This window comes from Argentina silus, assembly GCF_951799395.1.
Source record: "Argentina silus genome assembly, chromosome: X".
NCBI classification, from domain to species: domain Eukaryota; kingdom Metazoa; phylum Chordata; class Actinopteri; order Argentiniformes; family Argentinidae; genus Argentina; species Argentina silus.
In genome coordinates, this window is record NC_139653.1 from 2934947 (window position 1) to 2953287 (window position 18341).

The 18341-nt window shown below is 40.2% G+C and overlaps 2 protein-coding genes across 2 annotated transcripts; both read right to left on the reverse strand.

Moving 5' to 3' along the window:
- Nucleotides 1-980: 980 nt before the first annotated feature.
- On the reverse strand, nt 981-4842 carry sdhaf4 (succinate dehydrogenase complex assembly factor 4). Its single transcript, XM_083695041.1, has 3 exons — nt 4678-4842; nt 1979-2095; nt 981-1416 (listed from the first exon to the last, which is right to left on the reverse strand). The coding sequence occupies exons 1-3, from the start codon at nt 4754-4756 to the stop codon at nt 1307-1309; spliced, it is 306 nt and encodes a 101-aa protein (XP_083551167.1). The 5' UTR covers nt 4757-4842; the 3' UTR covers nt 981-1306.
- Nucleotides 4843-9035: 4193 nt separating this feature from the next.
- tlx1 (T cell leukemia homeobox 1) lies at nt 9036-11817 on the reverse strand (the record flags this gene model as incomplete). The annotated part of the gene is made up of 3 exons (XM_083695037.1): nt 9036-9246; nt 10324-10561; nt 11394-11817. The coding sequence occupies 3 exons, from the start codon at nt 11815-11817 to the stop codon at nt 9036-9038; spliced, it is 873 nt and encodes a 290-aa protein (XP_083551163.1).
- Between the last annotated feature and the right edge of the window lie 6524 nt (nt 11818-18341).

Below are 18341 nucleotides of genomic sequence, written 5' to 3' on the forward strand. Positions count from 1 at the left end.
AGTTAATATAAAACCACATATAGATATATGCTATGTAGGCTTGGCATATGGATACCTTTAATCAATCAAATATGGGCTTCTTCTTATCATTACTAGTGTTTATTAGTACAATTCAGCTGTTTTCAAAGTTTCCTAATATTCTGTATCCTATGATATTGTTACAAGTAATATTAGACCAAAGGGGTTCATTTACATATCTTTTAGATTTAAGATTTTGCACAAAATGAGTTTAGAAAGGCATATCACCGTTAACCCTAACCTCAGTTCTACAGTATGTAAATCCCTAAAGCCTGGACACACACCCGATAGGGCAACAACAATCAATTCATGATTACACATTCAAATCTGTTTTATAGTGATAAATGGCGCATGTAATGCAATACAAAAATAATCCCTTCAAAAATCGAACCCTTATTTGAGCCTGGTGGGCATCTGTGGCGGAGAACAGGCTGGAAGATACATCCATCTCAGTAGATCAGCACAGGTTAGATTAACAGGGATTCAATACGGATAAAACATGTTTAGTACATAATTTAGGATGTCTAGTTTCAGGAATAAAAGTCATTATATGCAGAATTAGATTTCAAATTGTCCTAACTGTGCCAACATACACACCTCATTCATGACAAACATTACACACCTCATTCAAATCTACACATGTAAAATGGACACCAAAACACCATTACTCATTTTGCCTGATATTAATTTCAAAATTACATTCAAACATTTCTTTCTAAAACATCGAAACATCAAGTAACAACATATTTATTTTACTGAAGATACTAATTACTTTCAGGTTACACAGGATACTGTGCAACAATTGATATTGCATTCATAATAAACTAATGAATAAATAAATAATCTAAATCATATTTCAATGTAAAGTTGTAATCTAACCAAAAAATAGAAGTTTGTGTGTGTGCAAGATCGTCTCTGTAGCAATCAACCAAAGGCAAACCTAGATAGGCTGTTCTTCTGAAAACAGTCCACTATAAGGTCTATTACCTCTCTGAAGACTAAGTGTTAGGCTGTTTGAGAGAAGCAAACAGCTTGTCCAGTGCTGAGTGTAGCCAATGTTGTTTGAAGTCCAGTAGCCCAACAAAGCTATTGTAGCAGCAGTCAAAACTGAGTGCACTGGAAAACCCTGTCGTTGCATAGGTCAGATTTAGAGGTATGGTGCCAAATCGAATTTCCTGTCTTTTTCAACTTTTGACAACTCTAAATATCTACCTTATGACATTGTTTTTTGTATTGAATATGGTATATGTCCACACTACTATTATACACCAGACACATAGACAATAAACTAGAAGTCGATACAGCGGCCCTTCCTCTCCCAGTCCCCGTAGCGTGTGGGTTCAGGTCCCCTGGGCCCCCCCTTCTCTTTGGTATCTGGGTTCACATCCTCAGGGAACTCTGGAAAGATCAATAAAGAATTACTAGCCTGTTTGAAAAGCAATGAGGTATTTGATTAGCCTGACGTACCATACCAGGTGGTATAATAACAAGCTTAATGATAGCCTAACTGATGGCTGCTTTGCTTCACCTCTCCTCTGGAATATGCTACTAGGCTAACTGGAAAGCCATTGATAGCTAAACCGTTTGGCTTTTTAGCCAGACTAGTCTTCAGCAGGATCATAGAGAGGCGGTGTTGGGAGGCAAGGCAGCTGATAGGTATTATAGCTATGGGCAAGCCTTTGCCAACAAGGGTTTCCCAACAGAAAATCTGCTTCATTATTATAGCATTCTCCATATGCCTGGGATGACTGAGCTAGTTAGTATGTGTAAGCATGTATTTAGAGAACAGCTTAGGTTTTGGATCACCTACAGTATATGTACTGGAATTAGAGGGGGTCCCATTGCCCCATAAATGAGACTGAAGCAATGTGCTGCTTGAGCCTTGTTTATAGGGCAAGGAGACCCGATTGATACATTAAGAAGAACGTGGGCATATATTACAGACTAAAGCTGTGCCTACTTTCAAGGACATCCTTATTGCTCTTCTCTTCGTTCATGTCAAAGCGGCCCTGGGGGGTTTTCGCCTTCCGTAGTGGCTCATTGTCCTTCGCCGCTCCACTGACTGTCCGCAAGCATCCTTTTACAAAACAGCAAATGTCAGATTACAAACTGATGCTGCAGTCAGCGCTGTTTTTTTCTGTCTGCAGAGTCAGGCAAGAAGTTGACCGATATAGAAAAACACTTCCTATGGCCAGGTCAACTTTTTCATGGGTTTGGGATGTCATTATCCAAATAGTTAGCAGTCATCACCTGCATTATACAGTGCCCTTCAAAAGTATTGGAAAGAGAAAGCATTTTGTCTTATTTTAGCTCCATACTCCCAACAATTTGGATTTGAAATCAAACAATTACTATGAGGTCAAAGTAGAGATTCTCAACTCTTGGGCTAACCATTTAGAAAGTACAACTTTTTTTCTGATTCGACCTGCGACAAAGTATTCAAACGAAAATGCCTGAGCAGACAGATAATTAAAATATATGTTATTATGAATATGTGCACAAACTAACGCTGCCAACAAATGTTGAAGGCTTTCTATAAATAATTTACACTCAAATACAAAAAAGCGGCTCCTCCCTCGCCAGGGATCGATGAACTTCACAATGTTGGGTTTGTTACGAGTATCGAGGTGACGCCGATTCGTGTCGTGACGGTGCGGCTAAAGAATTGAGCGCTTGCACTTCACAGGTGGTGCGTGTTCGCATGTCACATTCTGGTCGATGACATTTTTTCACGAATACATTTAGTCTATTCTCTCTCTGATAATGCCGCTCTACAAACAGAAATTAATTCTTAACCATGTCATAATTGTATGAATGTATCATTCTAGTTATACATCATGGTTAATCATTGAAATGTAATCGATTCCACTGTCTCAGTTGACAAGTAACGCAGTCATTCATTTTGCGGTCTATATAGCCTAGTCATTCGATACAGTTTAGCCAAAATAAATTGTTTGTGGATTTCAAATGAGTGAACATGTGTGCCTGTTGGGGGCGTTGTTCAGCACATTTTAGCATATCAAACTCTATAGGCTACTTTAACAAATTATGCACAATAGGCTACACGCATGCTGATTCTTTATTAACTTTAATGTATTGATGCTGCTTGGGAGAAACGTGCATGGTTAGTCAAATTGCATAAAAAAAGATCAATAATTGGTCAAAGTATTTTCATGTCTTGGGTCACTCCAAAATCAAAGTTACAAAGATTTTCAGACCTCAAATTGTCCATTCTTGGGGTGAGTCCATGTCCCACACAATTTGCTGTGTAGATGTAGGTTACAGAGCTATAGGTTTCAACCCCAAATTAATGGAAACGATAGTCATAGAATACAGGCAACACGTTTCCTTCATTAATTTTGGATTGAGGTATGTAGCTGGATCTAGACAACAAATGATATGAGTAATGGATCAACACCATTTGAAGTCTGAAAACATTACATTCACAGATTTTAGAGTGAACTAGTGTGTTAACATCTACCCATTGTTTGTACGTCTATGGACATTCATGGCCAAGAGAATATTGCAGCAATGGCCTGCTGGGTTCTGTGAACCCCACAGTGAGCTCGAACAGAGCTTCTGTGAGATTCTGCAAATATAACCTCTGCTGCAGTTTTGACCACCGTGGCCAGGTGAGGGTTGTTTTTAGACTGTGCACATTTGTAGAAGAGTTCCTCATCTAGTCAAATGACATTCAGATACAAACATATCGGATACTTTCATAGAATTTTCAAAGGGAGCTACATTTTTGCAATTGTGCACTATTGAATAGTGCTGTTAGGCTTACCCTTATACTCATAGGTACTTGCTCTTCTCTTCAGATCAAATCTCACTTGGCGGTTCATGCCCTCTGTTTAAGGTTCACAATGTCCTTATGCATGTCAGGGTCCATGATCATTCAGTTCACGATTGACCCCAACACTGCTGAGTCTGTTTCTTTTCCCTTTTATAAACCTCTAAATGAACATGTCAAATGTGTTAGACATTTTCCTTCAATCTGCAGAAACAGTGCAGAAACAATTCCTAGCCCCCACCAAAGGTACACCGCGTGTGGATCTGAAATGAACTGGAAAGGTATAACCAATCTGGCTAGTATTCCATCCTATCTGGTAGCAAAGTGTAGACATGTAATGCTTATACCTATCCAAGTCTTCATTCACGTAGAGTGTACGTGGTGTGGACCATCCATTGACCTTGTTCATTATGGGTTGTGGTATGTATAACTAATAAACAACGACTCAGGTTCACAGCAACGTTTCATGCATGAGCTGCGTAAGATACGTCAATGTCTGTTTGTAGAGCGGCATTAGCAGATATACAGAATACACTATGTAATATCTCTGTGAAAATGTGATCGACCATAATGTGACATGCGAACACGCAACACCTGTGAAGTGCAAGCTCTCAATCCCTTTAGCCGCACCGTCACGACACGAGATGAATCGGGGTCACCTCGAAGCCCATGCTCTATGGGACCTGCCTACCATTACAGTAAGTGAAAGCAGGATTTTATTACAAACGGTGTCTTGGCGGGATAATTTGTATTTCGATACATGACAATGTCTCCGAAGTCCATAGCTAGTCTACTTCATCATCAATGAGGCGAGCAATAACAGTTAGCACTACCACTCAAGCAGCACCGACCACCTCTCTACTCACCTGTAAAAGCAGATTCCACGAGTAACCCGTTTTTGGCAAGACATTTTGTTGTAGAAGCACACAAGCGTAAATAAGACATGCTGGTTGCTTATGAAAATACGTTGTTTCACCAGCTTGCAAAGTGCTTACAGTCTAACAGTGACAGTTACACAATTTTCTCGTGTTATGGCAAGCGTCTTTGACGTTTTGAGCGTCATCATTTCGCGACTGAATATGGTGCAATAGCCACCTATGACCACTAGGGAGAGCCAGAGCACCAGTTGCGAATCTGTTCAAAGCGATAGGTGTCGATGCAAGGTTGGGCTTCAATTTAGGTTATATAAAATGATAATTACATTATTGCAAATAGGGCATTTATCAAATGATTTTGTATTTGTTTTTGTAAATTCAAACCAGGCACTTGTTTTTGAATTAATTAACCCCAGCCGTGATCAGATAAAGCACAAATATCAACCCCTCTTTTTCTGTCAATCAAACCAACATCAGGTCCTCCGGCTTGAGTTATGTGGGTGCAGCATTCCCATATGTGCAGCAGTGGCAGACTGCAGACCAGTGGCAGACTGCAGAGGTCCTGCTCCTCCTCTGCAAGTTAGGTTCCTAACTTTCAATGGCTACATTTATCCAAGTAAAATAGTGTGATCTCATAGAAGATAAATGCTACATTACAGCATATGGAGTGGTTGGGCAGGCTAGTGTATGTCTGTCTTGTGTTCATTATACTAGTATGCCAATGAATGTAGAACTCCCCACCTTGCTGTGAAAAGCGGCTCCCCAACTTCCACAACCCTTGGTTGTGTGATAAAAGGATCTTGTATCCTCTATGTATAAAACATGTGCATTTTACATACTTCAAACTTAGTGTACTGTTAAGGTTGACAATAAAATATTTTCCCCACAAAACATTGCAGATGTACAGTATAGGCTACATTGCTTCACTTGGAGGGCATCTCAAAAGTCTAAAGTGGCCTTCTTGATCCTTGGCCGCTTTCCGTAGCTTTTACCACAAGTCTAAGATGTGATGTGTGGAAGTAGTGGCCTGCTGTAAACCTGTCTAGTGTTTATACCTCACTGGGCCTAATCAAGGGGAAGAGGTGAGGGCAGAAAGCCATCTTTGGTAGCCCACAAAGGACACTATAATGTGCCTGATTTTACATATAGAAAAGTGAATCAGAAGAGTCAACTATTTATCAAATACAAAATCATGAATCATTTAATACAAATTTGAAACATACACATTTCCATAAGCTGTTCACCCACAAATATTATGAAAACAATGATTGAAGGATAAAGTCTGCAATAAACTATACATTTATTTTACATGCAGCTTGAAATGAAAAAACAAACATTTAATCAATTCATACATTTAAACTTCCCCAGCGACAAACACACAGTTGTATGGCTTTGTATGCATAAGTGATTAATATCTAGTTGTTTTGCCAAACTCTCAATGTAGCCTCCTAAATATAATTATATTCTAGCTAATTTGAGTGTTCTATAGTCTTATTCATGGAAACTTAAAACAGTCCCAAATTAATTTCAAATTAATTGCAGCAATGTTCATGAAAGGGCTCGATGCACATTTGTTTATTTGATGCTAATTTTGCTGCAACCTTAATCAGAGTGTGTTGCTTTATTATCTGGTGGTGAGTGTAGATGCAGGGAGGGCTGAGACTCACATGGATAGAGCTCTAGCCTTGAGTTTGCAATTTAGAAATATTTAGGTTACATTAAGAAGGAAAAAATCCTCATTGCAGGTCAAAGAAGAGGTCAAAACATTAGGGTAACCAAGTGTAACAGAGTTCTAGATCTTGGTGCTACTGTATAAGAACATTAGGGTAACCAATGGTAATAGAGTTCTAGATCATGGTGCTATAAGCAGGAAGCTATGCTCTAGTTCATGGTTTATGCCCATTGGGAGTTGGTGTAGTGATGAATGCATCACAGCTTTTGGGATATGAAATATCACAGGTTTATTATATTGTAGCCATTGTATACGAAATCCCCTAAAACAAAATAAATGTTTGACATTTCCATATTCTGATACACACACACACACACACACACACACACACACACACACACACACACACACACACACACACACACACACACACACACACATAAAATGTGCTAGAACTTCATGTGCTATAACTGTCCTAAGAGCAATAGCATACAATTTCTAGCAAAGTATGAGACATATGTGTTGTGAAACTAGTTATTGTTGTGGAGGAGAAACAAGAAGTTATATGCTCACTTGGGGTTAGAGTCAGACTGGTGGAAATGCAATAAGCAGACATCTGTATGTACTGTACTGTATAATGGACTTGAAATAAACATTTATTTGATTAAATAAGCCAAGTCTGTGAATAAAACAATAAATAAAGAATGAAGAAAATTTACAGAATATAATGAGAAATAAAAAAAGGAGTAGTGGATATGGCACTAATATGTGCCCTCCCTCAGGTGGAACAGGCCATCTGTTACTTACTATGGTTAGGGTTGATTACGTCGCTTCTTATTAGCCATTTTACCCGCCTTTCTCCCTTAAGGGGTTTGAAAAACAGAAAAAAGCACTTGCTTGATTTAGGAATTTCAGGAGTTTTGGGGAAAGCCACTTAAGTGACGCAGTGCTGATATTTCAGAGTGGATGATGAAATTCTACCCTACATTCCTTTTTGACCATGGGGAGAGAAGCCCTGGACTAACTCACACACACACTGTCCTACAGCTGTGTGTGATCAGCAGCACACACACACACACACACACACACACACACACACACACACACACACACACACACACACACACACACACACACACACACACACACACACACACACACAGCCTGCAATAGCATACAATCAGCTTTAGCTACACACCCACACATATGGCTACAGACTACAGACACACTATATTTTCCATAATGTAGACTCCCATTTATCATACAACCACAAGTGTCAGTCACTTACAGAGGACATCCATTAAAGTGGTCTGGTACTGACTAATGTTGAACAGATATACAGTGTGGGGATGGTGCCTGTTCTGAAATGAAAGTGTTCCGATCAGCATAGTCCCAACATTTTAACCCATTCCATACACTCCAAAATCAGTGAAAAAATTTACAAATACACAAAGTACAATGCTGTTGTATTAATACATTCTTATAAAATATTTAATACGGCCATAAACTCTAGTTGGTCTATAATGCATAACATGGATCACTGTCATTGAATGTGAGGACAAGAAAGTTCTAGAAATGTGAACAAAGAATGAGTGTAGCCTAAATATGATTGAAAATTCAGCTGTTATTTATTTTTTATTTATGTTTAATGTATCCCTAATTTTAACAGGTAAATTGACTGAGAATATGTTCTCTTTTGCAGCCACAACCTGGGGAAGAGTTGCAGTAGAGAGGGGAGTGAGCCAACAAGCAGGGCAGGGATCTACCTGGTAGATCTAGAAATTATCTAATAACAGTGTCTACAAATACAAACAATGAGTCCTCTATTACTGACTTCAAAGACTCAACACAAGTATTTGATACTATGGGGCCCACTAGATTATACCAAGTGTTGTTTATTTAAATAAAAAAATAATAAAAAAACGTATTGTTGAGTAGGCTAATTACTATATACTATATACTATATTACCATTTTGGCCTACCTTTAATTCCCACCAGACTAGAAATTAATCCTTATCCTAACATACCTAAGTGCTCAGTACCTGTGATGTGGTAAAAGGTCAAATTGTTGTTTGATAAAAGGGCTCTTATTAATGACGATACATTATGCGGTCTGACAAAACATTTCTTCTGCACGGAGGTGAGGCTGCCCCCATACAGCCCTCTTCAAAAACATTTTATTGATACAAATAGTCGTAATAATCATATTTCATCAGATAGGCTACTTATTGAGAAATCATCAAAAGCCATCATTCGATCATATTGCGAAATATACAGTTTTTCGTAAATGAATCATATTGATTGATAATATGTATATGACGTTATTAACTTCAAAAGTGCTATAAGAAGTGCTTCTTTTTTAGAGTTCATAGCCTAATTCCCTTACAGTGAAAATGATATGAGATCAATAAAAATCAAGTTGCTATAAGGCCTAGGCCTACTACAGCAATAAGATTGTGAGACAAATGTACAGTATGTGTCCTGATGGTCAGTGATGCTTTTAGACATGTTTTAGAGTCAGTTGAAGTCAAACGAATCCCGTCATCCCGGTCGGTCCTCATGAGTCATGATATTCAAGTTCACATGAAATTTAAGAGTAACTGTTCCATAATGACTTCAATAGCCTTTAGAAAAATCTGAAACAAGAAAAATAAGTCAAATCTCATAGTTTGTTTTCCTATTCGCAAGCGGACACGCTGCTCATTTTAGTAGTGTTCTCACTCCACGGCTGGAGGTTCTGGAGGGCGAACAGGGAGCTGTTGTGAAGGCAGAGCGGGTCAGGGTTTACCGGTTGGTTTATCGTTTTCTGAAACGCCTCTTGTTGGAGTTGCATGAGGATCCGGTTGGCCTGCTGTCTCTCCGCTTCTCTCTCCTCAGCTGTCTGCCGCCTGTTATACCGGAGAGACGAGGGAGACACCGGGGCGTCAGTAACAAATCCAATCCAGCACACACAACAGCGCCTCAGACCTGTCGATGTATACTGGTCCACAGTGGGGTTTTTTTAAAATGTATTTACTTAATCTTTTATGCCTACCATTTCAAAAACAATTATACAAACCGAAACATGAAAAATAGGTAAATTGGCATATTGAGAAAATTAACTGTAAAAATAATTAACCCTCACTGATATCCAAATTCATTACCACACAAATTCCAAAAGGCTATATCATTAAAGTAGCCTATAGCATATTTTATTTCCTCTAGCCAAAATAAAAATGAATGCACTAAATATTATAGCTAAATAATTGTATGTGGGACAAGTTGTCGAAGGCTGGGACTGTTACAATAGGAGCAATAGGAGGATGCAGCTAATTTAGCTGTGTTAACAATTCGATGTGATAATTAGATGCAATGACTTTGTCAAAATCAATGCGAGCAATATTATGTCTTTATAACGCATTAGTATTGTCTCATATTATTCCTCATAAATTGTGTGCAATATATTTTCCCTACTGAATTTGTCAAAACATCATACAATTATAGAAAAGGGATACCTTAACCTACATGCTATCGTTATGTTCTCATTTCAGTAGCTCACTGTTCTAATTTAGTCCAAATATGTACATAACTGTTTTGTTAGACACATAGAAAATAAATAAATTGTAGCAGATTGATAGACATTTTCAATGCGTTAAGTGACTAAATATTTGTGTGTATGGAATTAGATTAGAGTTTTACTTGAGAAAAAAAAATCAATACACCGAGTAAGGAAACGTTTTATTTTGTTATACAGGCCTATACGTTTAAAATATGAAGATAGGAAAATAAGATTATAAACTATCAACCTGTATTTAAATACCTACACCGTTAGGCCTACATTTGCAGTGCCAATAGTCTATATCCAGACTATCCAAAAGTATCAACAGAGCTAAAGACAAAAAACGACACAACATTCTGTGCTGGAGAGGAGAAGGGTACCTTATACCTTAAAATTGTTGGCTGCAGACAATCATCTGTAATCTCACCTCCATTTTGTCCTTCTGTTCTGGAACCATGTTTTGACTTGCGCGTCAGTCATCTTGAGAGCCTTGGCCAGGGCCGCGCGCTCCGCGGACGCCAGGTACTTCTGTCGGTGGAACCGCTTCTCCAGCTCGCAGATCTGCAGGCGCGTGAACGACGTCCGGGGCTTTTTCTTTTTGGGTGGCGTCCGGTTCTGGTACGGATGACCTACACGACGTGTAACAGTGAGGGGTGAGAGCGCCACTGGGGAGGGAGACAGAGGGGCGAAAAGCAAGCAACCAAAAAATCAGCGAAAGAAGAGCGACAAAGCAAGTGTTAGCATAGACAGGCAGAGAGGGAAGCTTCGTGAGGGGATATCTCGTAGGGAAATGTATTAAGCTGTAGCCTATATGCCCCATAACAGCAATTAATTATCAAATGTCAAATCCCAATCTGATTCTCTGATATATTGATGTTAGGAGCACATGTTCTCTCAAAAGCGAGTGAAACATATTGTAGGTTGATCTAAAACATATTTTACATACTTTATATATGCAATTGCATATCACAGTTATCAACATCTGGTGATGCTGACCTATTTGTCCTAAAGACTAGTAACATGAAGATAAGCATGCATTTTGTGTCAAAACTATGGAATGACACTGGTGCAATGCATGCGTTTATTTTCACAATAGTTTAATAAGGCTATTCTTATAGGGGCAACATTGTCATAATTTATTAAATACAATTTGTAAACGAATTTATACGAATAGGCCTATGTAGGCCATAGATCTTAAATTAATATTACCTAATTAATAAGTGGTAGCCTATTGATAATCATCTAAAACTCACTAAACATTGGTATTTATCAAATTAAGCAATTGTAAAACATCTAAATATTCTCACTGACCAAACCACATTATCGAATCATAAATATCGATTATTTTGAGAGCTAAATGCATCAGAGAAAAAAAACTAAAGATTGCATGCACTCATAAAGAAATACAACAGTATTTGCAAGCAAAGCAATTTTCCGTCACATACTGCACATCTCTCACATTCAAACAAACAGACCCAAACATTTTCGATAGTGTACCTGTGAACCTGTCTTTGGTGTATCTTCTGTTGCTCTCCATCCACGGGAACGTTAGTCCCGTCATGTTGTTGATGGCGCCTTGCATCGTGGACATGCCGCCTGGGATGGACGAGTGGCCGCCGTTCAGCGGTCGGTGCGCAGGCACACGGATGACTCCGGCCGCGTTAAAGTTATTCCCCATGTTCATGTTATAGGTGCCGCCCAGCGAGGCCACACCACACGCGTTGCCATTATATCCGGAGTTATTGCCGGTAAAGTTGCCGGTCATGGTGTTGTAGGCAGTGCTGACGACGCAGCCGAGGCCGTAGTCCGGCTCGGGCATCCTCGCGCCGAGCATGCAGCTCTGGTCTGCGTTGTTGAGGATCTGGTCGATCCCAAAGCTGATGGGCTCCGCGTGCTGGAAATGCGCTCCTATATGATCCATGGCCTCTGCGAGCCCCCCGCGAGGTACAGAGGTGCTCCACGCCGCGCGCCTTATCTTGGAGCTTTTTAAAAGGTCTTCTGCTCTCGCTCCATGCAGTCGTTATCAAATAGTTGTGTGTGTGTGTGTGTGTGTGTGTGTGTGTGTGTGTGTGTGTGTGTGAGAGAGAGAGAGAGAGAGAGAGAGTGTATGTGTGTGCGTGCGTGCGTGCGTGCGTGTGTGTGAGAGAGAAAGAGAGAGAGTGAGATTAAACGCGATTGTCTGTTTTTTTTCCCCTCTTCGTCTTCTTCCCTTTTTGGCTTGGAGAGCCAAGCCGGCTGGAGCGCGAGGGCATCAATCAAAGTGCCAAATAGGCAGCGCGAGATTAAACCCCAATTTTAGGTCTCGAGACTCAATTAGCGAAAGACACCGCGAGGCCATAGCTCAGTCAGTGAAAGCTGCGCACTGGGACGCTGCTCTTCCATGGACTCTTGGCACACTTCATAAGGAGTCGTGTGAAAAATGAATTATTGTTTAAAGGCCTGTTTAAAGTTTCACGATATATAGCCTACAATAAGGGAATGATACACTTTCCCAAAACGACGTATTAGAAAAAGTATCTAATAAGATTACAATAAAGAATGACTAACTGATGCACGTGACGTGGCCAACTCCGCAAAGTACACTTACAGTTGATAATTAATGCTCGATTTAATTGCGGGAGAATGTTCTCCTTTAGCGCTTTGTCAATTCATCCATCATAAAGACTGTAATTGGAGCTATAGGCATGACGCAAATGTAGAATGACAGTGAGGTCTGTGTCTTTACAGGAGTGGAGTGGAGTCAAATCTATGTCAGAGTTGAGGAAATTATCTTGACCGAAACATCCCCAGAAAATCTCTCAAGTCAGCACTAAAACTTAGTTTACAATATTTATTGTGCCGGTCCATCTATACAATGGTTAGAGAACATGCAATGGTGGGAGAAAGTATGTGGGGGAAAACAACAGAATTCATCTGCACAATATCTTAAGCAGAAAATTCGCCTTAATTCAAATATAAAATCAATTAAGATATAAACCTTGGCTATAATGTTTGATTTAGAATAACTGCAATAATCATGTATAGGCTATAATGGATGATTCATAAAGTGTGCGCCTGTCGCATTAAACAATGTGATTAGAATCCATTGTGGTTCGAAAAGGCATAATGTCCTTCACAGAGAGTTATAGCCCTTCATAGGTTATAACTGAGATCAAATGTATCCTGTATATTTGTAAGTACCTATCCTGTGTGCAACGCCTGCATAAGATTAATTATATCTTCATCCAGATTAATTATATCTTTATCCAAATATTCGATATTCAGTGTCGTACTGATATAGTCCGATGCATTATTCATTTATGTTTCGTGGTGGCAATGGCACCATTATAATGCGTTTTTAATTAGGCTTAGCAATTGGCTGCAGTGCATGTTTAGAACCAGCCTAGTATATGCACACTTCATATCATCCAATATATACATAACTAAAGGAGACTAATAATAATAATAATATGAAACTTAAGAAGTAAAAATATCCTATGGGAGGCATATGCTACATTTTAATAGCCTTATTCCTCCATTGATTAGGCTATAACATTATGATTGTATTAATTACTTTCATTAATTATATATGGCTTTGTGCATGTAGACCTATTCAATAACATTTCAGGTAAATCAAAGATGTTTGGGTAATTTATCTCTTAAATAAAATATCATAAATTATCTGTGACATTTCGGTATCCTGCGATATTAATCTAGCTAATGTCCAATTCATTTCAACTAGACAAACTTATAATTTCAACAGACAAAAACACCAACTTCAAAACAATTAAATGAAAATTAAACCATCTGGGTCATTGATTATCTCTCCTCTGGAAAGCTTTAGGGACGTGATTATTTAACAGAAAGCATTAAAGTATAAATATTTGATATAGGTCCACCGATTCTGCAATTGACCGACATTAAAGTTTAATGCACGCAGTGCTCCCACACTTATGTATGTTCACAGACGGGTCAATTATTAAAATGAAATGCAATATGCTGCTAATGCAGTTATTTTTTTTCTCTTCACTTTTTGTTTGGAAAAAGGGAGTTTGGCTATACCTACACACGTCTTCCTTCAGAAGATAAGGCTAATATAACAAGTCAAGTTTATTGCACTTTATACACAAATATGATTTAAATAATTAAATAGCCTATTAAATATGATCGTTAACACCAGTCAAGTTTATTCCACTTTCTACATGATTGGACCTATTCTAATAACACAATACTAGGCTATGATTGTCAGTCTGGCAGTGAATACGTGAATAAAGTAGAAATGTGTGTGAAATATGAATTGCCTCTGGGTCAATGTGAAGGAGAGGAGAACCACTCCAATCTCAGCGGCAGTCAAATCATCAAACTCAATTATTGAGCGGCTCGGGTGTCCTTATGGGGTTTGGCAAAAGTTCTCCTCTCAGTGATATTCATTGATTGCTCACCCTTAAAGTAGCAGTGCCTAATTCTAGTGTCTTATTTATGTCATAATATATTAGGCCTCGATAGCCTATTGTTAGGAATATATAGGCTAGGCCTAAACATGTTTCAAGGTATTTGGTTTTAAAATGGTGATCCTCTGGGCTCTTTCTATCATGCAAGGTCTAGTCGTGGTGGTATTTGTTTCTTCTTCCACTCGTCTGTTGTGTGTTCCCTGTGGCTATCATCTTTCTGGGTCTACCTGCGCAGTCCTTGACCCTTGACCCTGACTTCCCTGGCGCCAACTCCATCAGCTTGTCCCCTCTCGCACATGCACTTAACGAGAGAGAGAGAGAGAGAGAAAGAGAGAGATGAGCGCCCGAGCCAAGCGCGTGTGGCCATGGTGACAGTTTGGATGAGCGTGAGGCTCATCGCTCGTCGTCCAAGAACATTAAACCATTCTTCTCCAACAATCCACTCTCAGACCGCTCCGCTTTCCATGGAGATAATGCAGACATAAATGAATTGTATCAATATGAATAACAGTGCGCAGCCACATTCTCAAAATGAATTAACCAGATGGAACATTGGGCATGTTGTGTCAACACACTGGAGCAGCCGTCAAATACAACGGCTGCCTCAAGCCAAACTTATGTCAATGCCTGCGTGCTTGTGCACCCAGATATCCACTGGCACACAAATACCCTATTGAACTCAGGCAAAAGTAGGACAATTATTTTATAAATAGATCGCACAACCTATCCTAACATAGGCTAGGCTATATTATATTCTAGCCTATTATATGTTATACTGTCTAAAATGTCATGCACTGGCGGATTTGTTGTTGTAAATAATGATAGGCTAGAATCGATCCATAAATGATTTACCACCTTATAAAAAACCAAAGCATTACACATACATGTTGGCACAGGCTATGTGAGGTTTCTGTGAGGTGTACTGTGAGTCGAAGGTTCCAGTATTTCCTGGAGAGGCCTGCGCCTATAGTCTGTGACTGACTGGAGTGGAGAGACTCAGTGTGTATCCATGAGGTAGCTGATGAGGCCATCTCAGGTCTGAAATAACAGCTATTACTGAGATAAGTGAGCTATCATCCTGTTTTTTAGTAACACAGGGAAATGGCCGCCACCACTGGGATCTAACGTGACACAGACACGGCTAGACCCACAACCCTTCTGTTTCCTCCTGAGAGCTAGCTAACACACACACACACACACACACACGCACGCGTGCACACACACACACACACACACACACACACATTACAGTCTCCGATCGAAAACATGAGAAACACACAGGTTACACACACACAGGAAAAACATGGGGGGGGGACAGGCATGTTTTGGTTCACACTGCCTCAGGCAGAATGATCCATCAGTGCAAACTTCACTTTGTTGTCACATCGGTGGGTAATGTGAGGCAGTAGAGACAAAATATTTTGTCTAAAACACTAATGCTCTAAATGAGAGGAAACACTCCCAGGGTATATATATGCATACTCTCAGGGTACACATATGTACATTCTCCTGGTATGCACACACACATACACTCACACACACGCTCAGGTTTAGGCCTCCATTCAGCTTACGCTCAGTGCAGACTTCTAAGGGTGGATGGCTTGAGTGGTATGATCTAAACTCTGTGGGTATCTTTTTTTTGGGAGGCTTGGAAGATAATAAGGTGTGCTTAGTGGTGGGGTGGAGGATGGTCCCGCTTGCTTGTTGCTACAGTCCAGACCATAGGTGTAGCCATACGAAGGTGACGACAGATGCAATGACCTCATGCAGCCTGTCAACACACACACACACACACACACACACACACACACACACACACACACACACACACACACACACACACACACACACACATATGCACACACAACATAATCTCAGGGAAATTTAACTTATTCAGTTACTTGACCTATTTTCTTTGAACAACTCTACTATTTCATGGGATATAACAGATATAACTTTCTTTTTTTTCATATATTTTTTTTTTTTGCTGAAAATAACTGTTTTCTTTCCCTGGCTTGAGTGACAGGTCCATATCAGCACGCTTATCATCTGAGCGTCAGCGACTTCCAGAAAAGCCCATTTTCAAATGATGGATGGGAACCAGAGAGAGAGAGACACACACACATACAGACAGATACACAGAGACAGAGAGAGAGAGAGACAGAGACAGAGAGAGAGAGAGAGACAGAGAGAGAGAGACAGAGAGAGAGAAAGAGAGAGAGAGTGGGAGACTGACCACTTGCCGTCATCTAGTTTAACCTGGTGAGCTGCACCTTTTCTTACAATAATGAGACCATAATAGTCTAACTAAAGGCCTGATGGATCCACTAACCCCTCCGCCTTTCCCATATAAGGCCTCCTGTCACTGCGGCTCACTGTGTTTGACCTCTGCAGAGGGATTGATAGTGTGGGTGAGAGGAGTGACTGGGGAAGCCAAGGGACAGGGAGAGGATGGGGGATGCTTGGCCATAATGCTTGGAACGGAAGCAGGGACTCCAGGATCACAAGCACTTATAACAATTCTTATTCTGAACTTTGACGTAGGACAGGATGCTTGCCATACATTGCTGTGTGAATTTGTATAGAGGAAAATCAATTAATCTATCTATCCATGAAACTATCAATCAAATGATCTGATGAGCCTAATCTGACTTGAGATAATGAATGTGTGCACAAACCTCTTTATGACACCAGGCCTGTGAACCTGTTTAGCCTTCCTCTAGTCCTCTTTGTTGTTTTTAGTGTATTTTGCACTCAGCTGTATGTGCTTTGAGATTGTACAAATGAAAAGTGTGTTACAAATAAAAGTTATTATTGTAAGAGAGAGAGGGGGCAGGAGTACGAGAATGTTGTGTCTCCCTGGCCAGAATTGTGTTTATGGATAGACTACTCTGTTCCGAAAGCTTTGTAGCTAAAGTAGTACTTTTTAAATGTACTTTAAAATCCAAAACCACTCCTATCCTAGACTAGCAAAGTTAATCATTTGACACGTCATTATTTCATGCATGGAAGACTTTGTTATGGTGTTGTCGGGAGAAATTAAGTGCTACTTAGGCTACGAAACTATTGGAAAAATTATTTTTATATAATCATATAATTATGATCCACTCAGATGTCCAGATCAAGCAGAATTATGAACCGATCATATTCCATCATTCCTTTGATTGCTCTGACATTCCAGAGAGAACACTGATCACCAAAGCGACTAAAGCAGGGCCGATGACATCACACATGTCACCCTGGTAACAAATGAGGGCAATCTGTGCCATGAGAGCTTCAGGAGTGTAGACACAACAACAGAGCCACGGCATAGAATCTCTATGCCGTGATCTCTCACTACACCCCATGTGAATAGCACCATTCATGACCGAATGCTATTTATCATAGCGTTCAGTGTGAAATGTGAATATCCTCATTAACGCCATACAGGGTCCATCAGAAGACATGAGTGTGAATGCTATCAGCTGCTGTAGTGTGATGGTATATGGTCTGGGTGTTAGTGGAGTCAGAGCCTATACTGTTTATGGCACTTGTAATTTAGAGATATGTGGATGCCTGTGATAGCTGAAGGAAACACACACACACACACACACACACACACACACACACACACACACACACACACACACACACACACACGCACACACGCACACACACACGCACGCACACGCACACACAACAGCAGGCCAGCAGGTGGACTCTGTCTGGCCAAACGGTAGCTCCTGTCAGTGCTGACAACCCAGATGCCCCCCCTCCATGCCCTCCCCCATTGCATCGTGGGTGCCTCCCGTAATGTCCTGTTGCATGTTGGGTCGAGTGCGGCCTTCCTGTCGCCTGTGTATCCTGTGTATGATTTGGAAAGACGAGTGGGGGCATTCCTGCTTCCCATTCCCATCCTGGCCGCACATCCAGCTGGAAGACGTTTACTCCTCCTGGACAGATAGGACAATCTTGTTAGCTACTGGTCTCTCTCCCCCCACTCCTCAGCCCCTACTCCTGCACATCAGCAGTGTAA

Coding starts and splice junctions, on each gene's coding strand:
- sdhaf4 (XM_083695041.1), bottom strand. CDS start 4,756: ATGTCTTATTTACGCTTGTGTGCTTCTACAACAAAATGTCTTGCCAAA. Junction 2,096..4,677: donor CGTGGAATCTGCTTTTACAG/GTGAGTAGAGAG, acceptor GTTTTGTAAAAG/GATGCTTGCGGACAGTCAGT. Junction 1,417..1,978: donor CAATAAGGATGTCCTTGAAA/GTAGGCACAGCT, acceptor TGATCTTTCCAG/AGTTCCCTGAGGATGTGAAC.